The sequence below is a fragment of the Urtica dioica genome, chromosome 8, assembly GCF_054948205.1.
Source record: "Urtica dioica subsp. dioica isolate 48M chromosome 8, U.dioica_male_clone48M_v1_H2, whole genome shotgun sequence".
NCBI lineage: Eukaryota > Viridiplantae > Streptophyta > Magnoliopsida > Rosales > Urticaceae > Urtica > Urtica dioica.
The window spans coordinates 509301-526203 of NC_142763.1; the positions used below are offsets into that span (position 1 = coordinate 509301).

General features: G+C 38.2%; 4 protein-coding genes across 4 annotated transcripts; 1 reads left to right on the plus strand and 3 right to left on the minus strand.

Moving 5' to 3' along the window:
• Positions 1-693: 693 nt before the first annotated feature.
• LOC149386920 (non-specific lipid transfer protein GPI-anchored 6-like) lies at positions 694-2647 on the minus strand. The gene is made up of 3 exons (XM_089623903.1): positions 2228-2647; positions 1211-1315; positions 694-1125 (listed from the first exon to the last, which is right to left on the minus strand). The coding sequence occupies exons 1-3, from the start codon at positions 2565-2567 to the stop codon at positions 1025-1027; spliced, it is 546 nt and encodes a 181-aa protein (XP_089480029.1). The 5' UTR covers positions 2568-2647; the 3' UTR covers positions 694-1024.
• A 2815-nt stretch (positions 2648-5462) lies between these two features.
• LOC149386921 (RNA-binding KH domain-containing protein) lies at positions 5463-8896 on the plus strand. The gene is made up of 9 exons (XM_089623299.1): positions 5463-5522; positions 5605-5872; positions 6466-6573; positions 6661-6739; positions 6819-6901; positions 7170-7247; positions 7338-7391; positions 7498-7632; positions 7737-8896. The coding sequence occupies exons 2-9, from the start codon at positions 5663-5665 to the stop codon at positions 8676-8678; spliced, it is 1689 nt and encodes a 562-aa protein (XP_089479425.1). The 5' UTR covers positions 5463-5522; positions 5605-5662; the 3' UTR covers positions 8679-8896.
• Positions 8840-10212, minus strand: LOC149386922 (6,7-dimethyl-8-ribityllumazine synthase). Its single transcript, XM_089623298.1, has 4 exons — positions 9848-10212; positions 9667-9756; positions 9265-9437; positions 8840-9185 (listed from the first exon to the last, which is right to left on the minus strand). The coding sequence occupies exons 1-4, from the start codon at positions 10149-10151 to the stop codon at positions 8991-8993; spliced, it is 762 nt and encodes a 253-aa protein (XP_089479424.1). The 5' UTR covers positions 10152-10212; the 3' UTR covers positions 8840-8990.
• A 361-nt stretch (positions 10213-10573) lies between these two features.
• HUB2 (histone mono-ubiquitination 2) lies at positions 10574-15883 on the minus strand. The gene is made up of 19 exons (XM_089624283.1): positions 15577-15883; positions 14816-14977; positions 14636-14723; positions 14316-14546; positions 14066-14233; positions 13775-13968; positions 13601-13684; positions 13402-13521; positions 13128-13314; positions 12872-13032; positions 12731-12802; positions 12570-12646; positions 12299-12493; positions 12134-12206; positions 11775-11861; positions 11534-11671; positions 11262-11464; positions 10999-11161; positions 10574-10905 (listed from the first exon to the last, which is right to left on the minus strand). The coding sequence occupies exons 1-19, from the start codon at positions 15646-15648 to the stop codon at positions 10774-10776; spliced, it is 2607 nt and encodes an 868-aa protein (XP_089480409.1). The 5' UTR covers positions 15649-15883; the 3' UTR covers positions 10574-10773.
• Between the last annotated feature and the right edge of the window lie 1020 nt (positions 15884-16903).

Here is a 16903-nt window from a genome sequence, read left to right on the forward strand (position 1 = left end):
AGACAAAATCATTAAGGAAGAAAATTGTTTCTCTTTCAATCTTCATTCTCTCATCTTCTTCCTAAACACAAATCTTATCGTAGTATCAGAGCAATCGATCGACGTTTTTTCTCCGGTCGTCTTCAATAAAAACCAATCGGCTCGAAGTTCGGATTGGATGATTGGTGATGCACGTTTAATAATCTAGTAATTATAACATTGTTTTGATTGGTGATGCATCAATTTTAACGATAAACAATCTCTCTAATGCTCAAACGACATAGAGAAGAAACAAAACCAGGTCTAGCCATAAATGGTGAAGATACTATTTGATTGATGTTCATACGTCTCTTCACATTCACGGTGGGCTTATCTCTTATATCTTGCAAGATTTTATTTATTTATTGAAAATAGATTTAATGGGTACATGAATATAGACTCAATTTATATAAAAGGCCAAGTTCTTCCTGTTTTTGGAATACATTCTTACAAATTCGAGTCGACTGACACCATGGTTGTCGTATTTGCTCAGTTTTTTATTTTTAATAATTATTATGAATCGTATGATCACAATAGTATCACTACTTCAAATTTATTCTCTTAGTTCAGATACTAGCCAATTAATAAGGTGGTTTTTTTTTTTTTTTTTTTTTGAAGGGATAAATATAACGCGGTTGATCAGTAGTTGAAACTTGAAATATTCTCTAGCATATATTTGAAAGTGTATTTTAATAATATATATAGGTAACTCTAATTATAGCAAACAATACCAGTTTCACACAGAAAGAAAATTACATCGACAATATGAAACACTAATGATATTTGTCATCCGGTGACAAAATTAAGCCAAAAACTGTAGGTCCCACCACCAGTGATTGTGGGGCCACAAACTTGATTTCTTCTTCCGCTGATGTTTTCTTGAGATGCCTGAAGGACGATTTTTTTAGAGAGAGAGAGAAAAGTAAAACCTATTAAACGACAGCTAGTAAACACAAAATAGAAAGGAGAACAAAAAACGACATCAAGCAGATTATTATGTAGACAGTCAAATGTGTGCAGTGAAAAGCCAAAGCGCGGTGGCTAAGACTATCTCTATTCCTTGCCATCTCTTTCCCTTCCATCCATCATTGCCTTTGGCCTCAGTCCCTAATTAAGAAAATTACAAAACAAAACTCTTTTTGTTACTATATTATTATGATTATTAATATACTATTATAACATGTAGATGTACCAGTCTCAGGAGAAGCAGAAAGGTTGGATTTCTTTTGATCAAGGTTCTTCTCAAAATCAGAAAATATCTTGGCGTCTGTGGAGTTTGGTGCCAAATGAAGAAGATCTGTATATTACAACCACGTACACACAAAAGTATAACTATTAACCATTCACTCATTTACCTACTTACATGTATATATAGTAGTGCCTAATAATAAGCTAATTGGTGTGTGTGTGTGTGTGTGTGTGTGTGTGTGGGAGAGAGAGAGAGAGAGAGAGAGAGTATTAAATTGCAGTACGTGATAGATACTGTCATACATATATAGATATAGCATTGATGATAACTGCTTTATATTTATACCCACCAATACCAAATACGTAAATGCATTTGTGTTAAATTATTTAATTTGCAGATCGACTTTTCTTTTTTTTTCGTGTCAAGTTTTAACTACACGTCCAACGTTCGCCACGTAACACGTACGCCTTAATTAAAAGCTTAATAATTACAGATGTCGAGATGTGAATGGTCATGACAGACCACTCAATTTGAACTTGTTTCTCAAGGAATAATAGAGCCTGAAAGCATTGTAAAATACTCAACTTAATTTCAAATTTTATAAATTCACTCAGATTTACTAAGTTTATGCCGAATTCTATTGATTTATATTGAGCTATATATTTTACACTATTCTTTCCCCCATATTTACAAGCGTTTAATAAGCATTGCATATAAAATATATTGCCGAGAAAACCTCGTACGTGGGATATATAAAAAATCGGCGTGTAGAGAGAGAATACATTATATGCACAAAGAAAAATAAAAACCCTAGAAACACAATAAAAATTTGATAATGATTTACAATAAGAAACCTTAGAAGTACCCAATATACTAATATATACAAGCATACATGAAATTTCGTAAGTAATTAAGTAGATGATTTTCAATAACAATGAAGAACTATCCTAATAAGTAATTAACATCAATTAATGACTAGCGTAAGACACAAGAGGTAATTAATTTAAAAAAAAACCTTACCGACACAAGTGGTTACGTTGAGAGGAACTGAACAAACGGAGGGAAGATTGAGGGCAAGAGTGGCGTTGACTTTGAAGTCGCCGAGCTTTGGCTCGTTGCGATCTTTGATGAGGATGCAAAGGCAGCGAGGGCTTTTCTCGACCACCGTTGTGAGGCCAACGCAACAATCCGGCGGCGGACTCGCCGTTTTGCCTCCAACGTAGTTCAGACACGCCGCCAGAGCCACGAGCTTGTCCGCGCACTCCGTTTTGTCTTGATCAAAGCTCGTGCTTCCAAACCCCACCAAAGCCAACAACACAACATAGTGAATATTTTTGACAAGTTTTGATGATGACCCCATTTTTTCTTTTTTATTGAGTTGAGAGAGTTGTGTTGTCAAAAGTTTTATAATAATAGATCTCTATTGCTAGAGTAATTGGTATATATGTCTCGGCCGTATATGTATATATCACACTATGTGTGTAGTGTTAATTGCGACGATGAGTACACGTTTGAAATTAGTTGCGGTAGGTTGATACATTTATGTTGCTAGGGCTGCTTTTTCTGAATTACATCTAATATTGCATGGAATCAAAAGATGTTATATCCTCATTAAATTTCCATTTTTCCTATATGTACTCTTGTCTAGTCAGTAGTCATTAAAGAAGAACTTGAAGGAAAACCCACCAAAGGAAATCTAGGTGTGAATTATACGTCTAGATTTTTTTTAGATTTGGAAAGGAAAAAAAAAAAGTAATATTTGCATTGATTTTTGTGAAAATGTGGTCCTCTATGCATATATATTTGGAAAAATACATCCATTCGTATATAAATCAAGTAATGACCACCGTCAACATGATTCAAAAAGAAAACAATTAACATCCTGGCTAGTCTACTAAGTGATAAACATAAAACAAATCAAAGTCACGCAAGGAAAAAAAAAACATAATATAGAACTAAAGAAAATACTTGATAATTTGTCTTAATTGAGCAGTAGCCTGAAACTTTGAGAAGACACATATAATATTGCTATAAAAAAAAAAAAAAAAAAAAAAAAAAAAGCATCTCGCAGCCATAGAGATTTTGTGTACCCTGCATAATGCTATAGTGAGATGATTATAAGGCATACATTCTACAAAGGTTCTCAAAAATAATTACACAAGCAAATGCAAAGTTTTTAATGAAAAAATTAGTTTGGAATGTGCTGATCCTAATACTTTCTTCTTTCCCTTTGGTAAATTTTTTGAAGGGCTAACTTAATAAAAATTCATTTGATTATCCTTATTAAAGAAAATACACAAATTATAAAGAAAATTATATAAAATTTCAGTACTTCTCTTCTAAAATTGGAATGCAACGTATTTTCAATTAACTCACTTATGTGAAATAAGTGTTCACTGAAATCTAAATAATCATCTCATCGTAGGGTTAAATTTGGCGTTGATAATAAGTTTATTCCAAGACAGGAAGAATACTCCAAAATACATCTGGTTTATGAGATAGCTTTTCTTTTTCACAAGGCATTGCATTAGTTATTTTATTACTAAATTCATCTAGCTTTTAATAAACAGGTATGCTAGCTATTTTGTCATCTCTGCTTTATTAAATAAGTCTTAGCTTTTGATAGACAAATGAGTTTGCAATTGAATTGTCATTTTGCGTCGGTACACGGTTTAAGTTGTTTAAACTTAAAAAACATATATAATTTAAAGATGATAGAGGTTTAATTAGTATTTACTTAATTTGTATTTTGTTCCAAATGTGGTTAGTATTCTGAACCCGTGATGATCTTTGGACATTTTCCAGTGATATAAATCCGTGACCATTTCAAACTGTCCCGTGATTGACTACATGGCACCTGACATGTATATATATATATATATATATATATATATATATATATATATATATATATATATATATATAGTGTACTCTGGGGGAGATTCGGGCTGTTACTTTGTTCTAATTTTCTGTAGATAGGAGAATTCTACATCCTCCAATGGGAATAATAAGCTCATCTAAGAAAGTTGCACATATACATATTTGTCATTTGTATAGAGTACGGTTGGAAAGAGTTAAATATCTCATACAGATAATATATTGGTTCGCAATATGTAAAAAAAAAAAAAAAAAAAAAAAAAAAAAAAAAGAGAGAGAGAGACTAGCATTCCATTTTTGTCATATAGTTTCATTATCTCTATATTTGGAATGATGTTATAGATTGAGTCTTGAAACCATTATTTTGTGGCGTTGAAAAAAGTTGACCAAAAGAGGTGAACATCATCACCTTGCATGTCTACGTAAATATATTACTTGTTTACAAGGGTACGCAAAAATAATGGACCACTCAAAGGTGTAACATCGATAAAGTAAATGCTCTAAAAACGATCCACACTTTTTTTTTCCTCTTTGCATTATTGCATAAGGCAACGTGGCTACTAATGAAAAGTTAAAGCTAGGGATTGATCTTTTTCTATTTGAAATAGTAGTGAAGCTACAAAATGACCTTTTGTGTATATGCTGTTCCTTTCCAAGGTATAATTTTTGAGGACCTAAGACGTTGTTTTTGGATATATTGGTTTTTTTTTTTAATCTTACTTTTCTGCGTATGGATTTTGAGTGTCCCAAAAAATACCCCCACTTAGGTTGATGGTTTGGTGAGTTACATACACGTGGACGGTGACCTAAGTATATGCACTTATTTCAATATTTGAGATTGTTGCTATGTTTGTTGGAGCTATGAATGTCATGTTGTATTAAACCTAATAATGATGTGTGTATATATATATATATATATATATATATATAAAACATAATCTAAATTCACAGCTGTAATAACAGTTGAAATTAAAGTGTATTATTTCTCTCTTAGAAATAAAACAATCGATACCTATAAATAATATTATGGATTTTTTTTTTTTTTTTACTGCAAATGATTTCTTTTATGGAGATTACTTTCTCCTCTTAAAATAAATTATTACGACTCCAATTTTTCTGCTCTAAATTTCACTTTTCTATTCTTTTTTTTTTTTTTTAAATATTAGTTCTGTCATCATTTAAGCATTATTATTATGGTTATACCTAAGGAATTAAGTTCGAAAACCCGATATACTAGAAATTTATTGAACAATGTGGGGTTGCAATCTGTTTGGGCTAGATTGCATTTGGGCTTTGCACACGCCTCCATTTCCCTCAGCATCCGCTGAGCAAAACGCACCGTTTTATTCTCTTATAACGTTCTGAGAAATGGCCATTCTCATGGAGGTTTAGCTCTTCCATGACAACAACAATAACCTACGCTTCTCATTTCCCGCTGGTACCTCTCTCTCTCTCTCTCTATATATATATATATAAATAGTTTTTTGATGTTCACTTTCAATGTGTCATTATCGGGTCAGGCTTGTTCAAAGACTGTCTAAACAAATCCGAGATATTGAGCGTCAAAGTGAATCTAAGATGTCCGGCCAAAAAACTCCGGTGTTTTCGATAAAGAAGGCCGGGTTTGTGATTCCAAAGAACAAGTTGGGCGGTTCAATTGTGCCTCTTCTCCGGGGAGCTAAAAAGCCCAGTCTCAGTTATTCAAACGCTGGCTCGAGGAAGACGAAATGGGGCCCCGATTTGACTCAAGACCCGGCCGTTAGAAAAGCTAGAGCTTTGGCTTATCAGGTATTTGTTTTTGACGTTCCTCCAAAGTCCAAATGTTATGACATCTTTGACGAATCGCAGTCGCGAGATTTAAATTAAAACCGCAAGTGCTTTGTTACTTAGGCGTAACATTGGATAATTCAATTTTGTTCATGGCTACTTGAGAAAAGAAAATACACTTGAGAGATTAATAAAAATATAGAAAGTGAATTTTCTCCTATTGAAGAATAAATAGCTGCGGTTAAAAAGTATGTTACGCTATTAAGGCATGGTTTATTATACAGAATATCAATGAATATTTGACATCAATGAATATTTCGATTGTGTTCATCGTTCGTCACCTGGAAAGAGGAATGACAAAGACGAAACAAATAAAGAAAGAAAGAGTGAAATTTTGTTCAATTGTTAATAAATGTTTTGACATTGGTTTGAAAACATTGAATATTTGGAGTTTGTTCATCAACACTAGAGCAAAAAAGTAGAAGATAGAAAGAGTAAAAATTTTCATATTCCGATTCTGTGTGTGAATGGTTTCACATAGAAAGCTTCCCATTCCAGGTGCCACCTAAGTGATAATACTAGTGCCTCTCTGTGATGGCACAAAATTTTTCCAGACTCGGCTCGATCAAATTACGCAACAACTCGAAACGAGAATGTCGGATTTTGAGGACGCTGGAGACACCGAATCGGCTTCTCAAAGTCCTGGTCACGAATCTTATGCTGTAGCCGAAATCGACAGCGAGGTTAGGTTTACGGTTTAAGCAATCTTTTATCTTATGGGGTTTTGATTTAATTACCGTGTTTACAAGCTTTTAAAAACCGATATTAATAGTCTCCATATGATGCAGAGGGCAGAACAATTGGCACTCGAAAAGCGAGAAATCATAGGTATATATCTATATATATATATATATTCACACACGACTCTACAGTATGATTTATGTAATTATTTGTTCGATAAATTCAGGTGAAATACTAAAACTAAATCCAAGTTATAAGGCCCCGCCGGATTATAAACCCGTGCTGAAAGAGGACCAAGTCTCGATACCTGTAAGTATCAGCGTGCTGACTTGGAAAGTAAAGTATTTATTTTGTTTTCGATTTTCTGCTGATGAGTTGTCAACGTTTCTGAGAGAGAGCGTAATGTAGTACCGTAAGAAGTTATAACAGAGGTAAAGGAGTAATGTTGACCAAGTTAAGGAGTAAATAATAAAGTAAAGGTTGTAGGATAGTAGAACAAAATGGATTTGGTTCTTGGAATTTTTGGTTGGAATGAGAAAGCCCTTAAAATGATACCAATTTTTTTTTTTTTTTTCAGGTGAAACAATATCCCGGATATAATTTTGTTGGGCTTATATTTGGACCAGGAGGCGATAATCAAAAGCATTTAGAAAAGGTAGGGATTCTTGAGTAAATGACAAAGCTATGATATGATGATTTGCGTGAACTGACACATTCTAGGTCACCTTTGCAAAATGGAAATCAGGAAACCGGAGCTAAGATTAAGATTTTTGGGACAAAATTAGAGAGCGGAAATAAGGTAATATTCTAATAAATTTGAAATAAGTTATGCCATTTTTTTACCACCCTGAATCGCCTATCTGCCTTTCCTCCCAGAATCTACGCTTTAATTTTGTTTATGGCAGATTGAAATCAAACAGACCGAGTCCAACGATGTCAACGAAGCTTACGAAGAAATACATATACATATATCGGCCGAAACATTTGATAAAATCGATGCAGCCATTTCGGTCATTGAGTTGCTAATCACTTCAGTATCGGTGAGTTTCTCCACTCTTAAGACAATATACTCCAAAAACACTTTCGTTATTTTTATACATTTATTTTAAAAATTACAATTGCTGGGTCGAACTTTGCTCATCAGGAAAATTTGGCTGGCGGTTCCACAACCTCGTCAACTTCGACTCATGTTCCCTCGGGCCAGGAAACCACAACTCTCGACCCGATTCCCGGTCCCACACAAAGTCTTTCACAAGGACAACTTGGATACCCCAACCACTGGTTTCCAATGGGCCTTCCCAATAACAACACTGCATTATCATCGGGCCCGCCAATCCCGCCTTTCACCGCCCAACCCTCCAACACGCCACCACCGATATTCGGGTTCAACTCGAATCCCCAAAACCCGTCTCTTGTTTCCACAAACACCCAGCCATACACGGCACAACCGAACCCCGTCTCTGTCGGGCCGCCCAGAAACCCAACGGGCTTTAGCGGGCCTCAACCGGGACCGCCCGTCATATCTCAGAGAACGGGTCCCCCGAACCACGGGCTTTATCCTCCACAAAACCCGATGATAACGCCCTCGAATATCGTAAACTCTCCTGCCTCTGGAGTGTTTACCCTCCAAACCCCGCAATTGCCAACAGGTCCTCCAAGTTCGGGCAATTTCACTTTCCGATCCCTCCGCCCACAGAACCCGGTCCCTCCTCAGATGGTTCCGAGGGCGCACGGGAATCCGATGCTTCAATCTCCTCCGGCGATGATGCCTCGGTCGTTCAGCCATGGGTTTCCGAGGCCGCTGAACATGGGTCAACCCCAACACCACGTGTCTATGGCGAGAAACCCGAGTGGGCTTCCGGGTCCTTCTGGCTTCCCTGCGTATCCAGATGGACCGGGTCTCCCGAGAAACTACGGCCCGAATTCCCAAGCGCCAGTTTTCCCGGGCCCGCCTAGGCCCAACTACAACAACAATCTCGCGTTTCCTTCTGGAAGACCACTTTCGATTCCGGGTGAGCAGCAATTGTACGATCCCTTCAATCCGACCTCGTCCATGGCCGTTCCACCGCACCTTCGGAGAAGGTGAAACGAAACCGTCTTATTCATAGGTTTCTTAAATGGTGTTGTAGGTCTTGCAAGCTTCTGACTGGGTTGTATTAGGCTTGTTCTTTTGGGTCATAAAGACAAGTGAGAGACAACATTACTTCTGGTGATTCTGATTGTACATTCTCAGTTGTATTTGCAAGCTTTTTCTTTCAAAACCATGTACTTTTCTAGAATAAGTAAGGATTTGTTGATGGTGAATGTCATTATGTACAAAATCAGTGAGCCCAGTCAATACATTCACAAAAAGCGTATGCAGAATAAAAAAGAAACAACACTTCCGATCATCAACGAATCAAACATTTGGTCCGGTTCTAAGGACGCGCTCGAGCTTCTCGGCTTTGGTGTAGTCGTTGTCGGAGAGAGGTCCGGCGGGAAAAGGAGTGATTTCGATGGTCAAGTGTGGAGTCGGAAGCTCGTCAAACAAAGCCCTCACGTTGTTGCAACACACGCTCTCTCCGTGGGCGCTCTCTCTCCTGATCTGGCAACCCTATGAACCAAAACAAACCCTAGCTTCAATCGCAAGAAAGACACCACAGTAAATCAAAAAGAGGGAGATTCGGCTTTACCTTGTGGGAAGTGGCATCGACGAAGTGGTCGTCTTGAGCGAGCAAAGACGCGATGGCTTTGAGAAGTCTCTTTCCTTCGGACTTGGTCGGGACTCGGTAGTTCCTCTTTAGGGTTCCTTTTGTTGTTGGTTGCCATTTACTCACCATTTTCCTTCTCTCAGCTGCTTCCTTTACTGATCTCACACACATATTTGTTACTTCCGATTTATGCCGAAATATCTCCTTTCTTATCCTATACTACCAACTTCTAAATATTTTTACACCTACAAATAATTACATTGGACATTGACATTTATGCACCCAAGCTAGGTTCTTGTGTGTGTGTATGTGTTTAATTTTTTATAGTAGGGTTAGTCATCCTCATTTTGATCCAATGTTATGAGAAAAGAAGAAAGAACAAACCTGGTTTTCCTTGGATGCTATTCATCCACTTAGAGAAGCCCATATCACCACCTTCACCACTTTCACCATCACCTTCATCGCTATTCACATCTGCCCACAGAAAAAGCAATCAACTTTCAAACAAAATCCAAATCTTTACAGTAAAGCTGAGATCTTTATAGTAAAGAAAGAAGTAAAAGACCTGAGAAGATTGGGTTGGATTGAGATCCGGCGAGACCGGACTTCAAGAGGGCATAGAAGACGCAAATCCGACCGGCCCAGAAGAGAACCGGCGTGTCTATGAGAGAAGCCCGAGTGGTCGCCAAACTCGCCTTCTTTCTCCGACCAAGATTGTAGTTGCTGTGGCTGTGAAAGAGTAGGCTTTTCAGGGCATTTCCAAGGAATATGCTTTTTGGTGCTCCTATCAATGAAGAAGAAGAGTGATGAAATGGGTTTTGGTTGTAGATGGGAGTGAGAGAAGATGTTTGGACGAGAGAGAGAAGCATTTCTTTTCCGAGAGAAGAGCAGTGAACTGAACTGAGATGTCACAAACAGACGAGAAAAGAGAGAAGATGATGAGATGAGATCAACTGAAACGGCGTCGTTTTACATGAATGGGTACGTGGGACCCACAAGCTGATATGTATTTATATTCAATCAAGTATCGGATAGGATTGAGATTTATTGTTGAGCAATACTATGTTTTCTATATTATTACACGTGGCTTGAATTATAGGCATAGAAGTAACTTTCTGCGTTTTATTTATTTAACTGGTGATCAATGGGTGAAAGAATCAATGTTTTATGGAAGTAACATATTTGTCATTTGATTGTTAATATTTCCTTGAAAAAGTTTTTATCTATAGCGCCAACTCTAAAGAACGAGAACAACATGACACGAAGGAATATAATATAATTTTTTCTTCTTTCTATTGATTGATAGGCTCCAAAATTGGGAAAGCCAAAGTAAATTACATTTGAAGGAATTCTGATTCTTTTTGTACACATTATGCAATACAACCCCGCAGTGGTTTTACAAGCTCATTGTATTCTATCTCCTAGCCCTAGACTCATATACGTCGTTTCTTTTTCGGCGAAAGCAACAACAATAACAACGACAACAATTGTTCAGATCTTGACGAATCGAATGTCGTTTTGACCGAAGGCAGTTCCGCAGGCGGGGCATTTGCGATGTCGGGTCTCCAAGTTCTTTTGGATGCATTGATTGCAGAAGAGATGATAGCACTTCACAATCACAACCTGCCCATTTGAATTTAAATGAATGAATACATATACACACATATATATATATATATATACATATATACATGAATGTGTGTGTGTGTGACTGACCTCCTTTGGCCTGTCGCGGCAGACGAGGCACTGCAAGACGGATTTGCAGAACTTGATCTCGTCTTGGAGTGTCTGCGCGGCAGCCTCGCCCGTCTGACAGCTCATCTCCGCCATTGACTTTCTCGACTCCGACACCTCTTCCTCCACAGCCTCTCTCGAGCTTCTGCATCATCAATATGTAATATATGCGTCATTTGGTCAAAAGTTCAGGTTATTTGTGATATTTTTCCCACTAATATTTCAGGTCATCATACTAGAAATACCTTTCGTTGTGAAGCTCGATTTTGGCGTCGTTGATATCCTGATGGATTTCTTCAGCTTCCTTATCGGAAGAAGAGGCCACGGATTTGAGCCACCTGAACTCCTTCTCGGCGTCGGCCAATTGCAGCTTTGCGTTCTCGAGCCCGATCGCCAGCTGTCTCTCCTCTTCCGTTGATTTCCTCGTTTCAGCGAGGAAACCCATCATCTGCATTATTAACAGATATTTACATTGGTGGGAAATTTCGACCAAGTAAAACATTATACACACACATACCTTCTTTTCGTCGCGAGCGATTCTCGTTCTCAGAGAGTCGAGCAACGAGCTCGTGTGTTGAAGCTGATCCATCAGCGCCTGCTTCTCGGCTCGTAAAGTGTTTTGCGCTTGTTTCGTCTTCACACTTTCCGAAACAAGCTGCCATTGAAACAACAAAATTTACAAACAAGATTATAAAGGGAAAGCAAATAGACACCCCAACATAAAAAAAAAAAAAAAAAAAAAAAAAAAAAAAAATCACCTTGATATGGTAATCATCTCTTGCGGTCACTTGCTGCAAGAGATGTTGGTTCTGCGTCTGCATATCTTCGTACGCTTGACCAATTGTCTGTCACATCACGAAAAAGAAATTTAAACTCATATCTGAACATAAAATCGGGTCTTTTACGGTAATTGTAAATTTTTTAAATACTATTGACTCATTTGACCAAAACAACCTTGATAACTAAGAAAGTAGTGATTAAGGATGGTTGGTCAAATGAGTCATATGTTTCCAATTTTTGACCCGTTTGGGAAAACATCCAATTTCATGACTTATGAATCATATATATTCACATTTCTGAATAATAACTCCGAGGGAGCTAAAAACCAATGGATTACCTCGATTTCAGAGATGTAAGCCTCTGATTCCACCTCCTTCATTTTGATGGCCTCTGTCATCTCCAAAACATCTCTGCCGAAAAAAAAAACCGTAAAAAATAAGTGTCGATAAAGTTCTTTCTTTTAAAGAAATCGGAGGTATATATATATGATGAGAGAACAAACCTCTCAGAGGCATCGAGCTGAACTTGAAGCTCGGCTATTTCGGCGTTGGCGGTTTTAAGCCTGAGTTGACATGCTTCTTCAGTTTCTTTGGCTGCTTTAACTCTCAACTCGAGGCTGTGCTCAGCCAAAGCATTTAGCAGTAAATCCGCTTGATGGCTTGCTCTTCGCTCCGCTTCTCGGACCTCCATCAATGTCCTGAATTTCAGAACACACTTATGGAACGGCCTAAAACAGATGTTTATATATTGTCAATTCTTTGAAATCAACTTACTTGTCGTCATTACTGCTCTGTGTGTACATGTCCGCCATTACTTGCATTTCAAGCTTCCGCTTCTGCAACTCCTCAACCTGCAGCGTGTAATCCATTTCAGTTTTTGTTGAGAGAGAGAGAGAGACAGATGATTTAGTAAGTGAAAGAACACAAGGTCTTACCTTTGACTTGAGCGCCTTGATTTCCTTGTCCTGTTCATCACAGGTCTCAACCAAACGCTCGTGTTCGCTTGTCTGCCGAGAAAAAAAAAATAAGAAAACTTCGAGGAGCTGAAAAACCGAGGCAGAAGAATAACACTAAACCTTTTCGGCTATCAGAGTTCTTAAAGAGTGGGCTTTCTCACGCAGGGAATGAGTTTCGTGAGCTGTGTCTTTCCATCGGCTCAGCTGACCATCGACCATTTCCATTTCCTTGGACAACGACGATGCCATTACACGGAACTCTTCCTTTATATCTTTTCTTCCTAAACAAGCAACAACAAAAACGGGAACTTTTACAACTATGCATAATAGCTACCAATGATACTGAATTTAGAGGATACATATGATATATTATTACCCAGATCCTGGGTAGCTTCCTCCAATTTGATCTCGAGATCGTTCTTTTCAGCAATGTACTTTTGAAGCTGGAGTTCAAGTTCTTCGATTCTAGAGTCGGAGTTTTCAATGGCACTCCTTGCGGTATCTACCGACTCTAGCTTCGCTTTCAGTTCTTTGTCTCTTCTGATCACGAGAGACCTCTCAGCCTGAGAAGAAAAAAAAAAGAATTAAAGCTTGTCAGCACAAAGCTTACACAAAACACAGGAACTTAAAACGACAAAGAAAATTTTCACCTTCAAAGCATCAATCAACGCTCTGTATCTCTCCCTCTCGTTGTTCCAGTGCTGAAGCTGATCATTCAGGGAAGAGTAAACCCTAGACGAGCGGACATATTTATCGTCCTTTATTTCCTTCTGCAGGGAATATTTGAACGCATCAATATCTATCAACATGAAATATGACTGCTAACACAAAAAAGAAAAGCCGACAAACCTGAAGATCCTCCAATTGTTTGGCCAGCAATTGGTTCTCTTCTTGAGCCTCTTTATGCTCAGCAAGACGGCTCGTAGCAAGCATCTGCGATGTTGATCGGAAAAAGACGGTCTCATTTGAAAGCTAAGAACGAAGCAAAGCACAGTTGAGAGAGATGGAACGGATGTTATGTACCTTTGTTTCTTCGATGGAGTTTTTCAAATCCCGCAAACTAATCGACCTCTCTGCGGATTTTTCGGGTGAAAAGCTTCCGTTTGTGGCTCCCATGGAAGGAAAATGTCTTCCAGAGGCAATATCTTTCTGAGTTTTCAGATTCAATATTTTCCTCCGACACTCCTCTAGCTCCGCCATTGTATCGTCGAGCTCACCTTTTTTTCGGGGGAAAAAAGAAAGTAAAAACACTAGGCCATAATATCGTATTGTTCATTGAAAGATTTTCTCAAAGCTATCTTTTAACAAACAAACCTGCGACGCGATGGATTTCGGACTTGTCGGTCGAATAAGCGCTGAGATAGGCTATAAGCTGATCAGCGTATTCCTTGTGCTTCGTGTGAAGAAAATCAATCACAGCTTGCAAATTGTCAGCCTCTTCTCTCATCATCTCATCAATCTTAGACAACTCAACAATGGCACCTGAAAAAAAAAATACAATGTTAGACGACCAAAAAAAATAATAATAATTCAATTACATATATGACCAATTGACCCCTCTGACCTTCGGAAGATAAATCTCCGGCCAAAGTCCGAGCAATGCTATCAGTTTTGGAAATTTGAGCCCCGACACTATCTTCCAAGGCTTTCATCAATTCTCGAGCCGAGGCATGGCGTGAAGCGAGGGCATCTTCAACGTACTTTATAATTCCCACATTACCCTCGGATTCGATAGAATCTTTATGCAAAAGTCTGCAGAGAAACGTGTCCTCTGGCGGGCACATTGGGATTTTACCTGAACAATAAGTACGTCATTACAATCAAACACACAACATTGAGAAATCATAGATTGATTATATCACAGCAATCCATCAAACTAAATACCTCGAGCATTGATTTCCGTGTTCAAAATCTCTAAAGCATCTTGATCTACCCCAGAAGCTACTCCAAGAAGGACTAAATCGTCAACAAGCTACAAATATATATACACACACACGGTGGTCATAATCACAAACTCGTTGTGGTCAACTGAAAGTACAGAGCAGTGGTCTAGAGACGACGAACCTGATTCCAAAGTTGATTCACAGTGATCAACATGTCGTCATACGAGCCCTGCATTTTTTCTAGCTCTTTGACCTTTGCTTCGAGATCAAAAAACTCCTTCTTGTGCATCTCTATTTGCTGAAGAAGTCTCTGATTCTGGTACTGCAGAAACGCCGAGTCAACCTAGAATCGAAAACAAACAAAAAGTATTAAACCCTTTGCCGTTTATTGAGTTCAAAATGCATCAAAGAAACACACAATTATCTCACGAACAGAGACTCGAGAGCCATCGGTGATTTCATTCCGAGTTCAAGATCTGTTCTTATTTTCTTACTCATTCAGAGAGTAACACGAAGACATTCCATACACACCTTAAAAAGTCTCAAAATTTACTAAAAAAAATAAAGCACACTAGAGCCAACAAGCCTAATCACTCCGCTTTCCCTAAAAACTTAAGTGAAAATTTAAAAAAATAAAAAATAAAAAATAAAAAGCTGGTGCTTCTCAACAAACACCATCCCAATATTGTTAGAATGTCTCTAAATTAATTTCTCTTAGTAATGGTCTTCACAACACACTGTCTTTCAAATCTTCAGTGACTAAAAATGCAACACAAGAGAAGAAAAAAAAATGCTCAATAGAATATACACTATGATCATTAAGAAAGACAGAAATCTAATTCCTTTTTCAAACTGTAAACATAAAGGTGATTTTTTTTTATTGTGTATGAATCCTTAAACCCTGAAATCTTTGAACTAAAAAACGACCCATTTCAGATATACCTGAACTGGTTCATCGTGGTTATTCTCAGCTGAGAATATCTCCTTGTGATTGTTGTTATCAGAACCCTCCATTTCCGAATTTTTCTCACACGCGAAATCACTTCCAAGGAAGAACAAGAAATGGTTTCGAGAGTTTTTTATATTTTTCAGTTACTCAAACAGCGAGCGAGAGAGACAAACAATTTCTGAATGAAAGTTTTCGCTTTTCTTTCTGGGTATTTATATTCGTTCAAAGAATCGAACGTACTCTTCAATTTTGGGATGATAGTTTCTGTTTTGTTAATTAGGAATGAGGCTATTTGAGTCACCGATTCACTGAATAAATTAAAAAACATAAATTTGGACCAATTAATCAAATATTTATTTATTTTCCTCTTTACTTACAGAATATATTTTTTCCTTAAACATTGAAATGTATATTGGTCTTCTTTTCTGGATATAATTAAATTTGAAATTCTTCTTCCCAATTTCGAGAAAAAAGAGAGAAGGAATGAATCTCGATTGATTGGTAATACTAATGAGTATTAAATTTGTACAGACGTCCATATTTGAATTAAGAGGAAATGGCGGCATAAGTGCCCAAAGTTTTCGGGTTTTTACACTTATGTACCCAAACTTTTTTTTTCGCGGCATAAGTATCCAATGTCGCTTCTCCGTCACGCTTTTAGTGTTTTGGACGTTAAATGTTGTTTTGGACGTTAAATGTAAACGGCGAGCCACGTGTTTTCATCCTATAATGTCTGAGTTAATATATTTGAGTAAATTATAACAAATTGAAAAATAAAAAAAATCAGCTCTCTTTCTCGCGCGCCGTCGCATCCTGGGCCGGCGTGGCGACTGTCCCTGCGCCAGAGAGCTCGATCAGAACGATGATGAGGATGAGGACGATCTTTCCGATGGCCTTGCCGAGCTGAGAATTGAGAACGGCGGGTCTGTAAGTGGATCGAGGGTTCCGTTGCCATGGGAGTTTCTTCAGCCGGCTCTGAGGATCCTCGGCCACTGCCTTCTCGCGCCGCTGAGCCCGCCGGAGGTGAAGGACGAAGCCGCCGCCGCTGTCCGGCGGCTCTACGCCAGAGCCTCTCACGACCTGGCGCCTCAGGCGATCCTGGCCACACGGAGCTTGATCCAGCTGGACAATCGGACGAGGGCTGACGAGAGGAACGTCGCAGCCACTGCGATGACGGGGAATTCATCGTCCAATGTGAACACTCCGAGCAAGGCCAAAAAGCCCGAGATCTTGCTGGTTTCCAACTGAGGTTTTGCTGCTCTGTTTATACTCTCTGCATATATGTTTAATATATTTATGAGGTTCGTGTAGTGTTTGTTA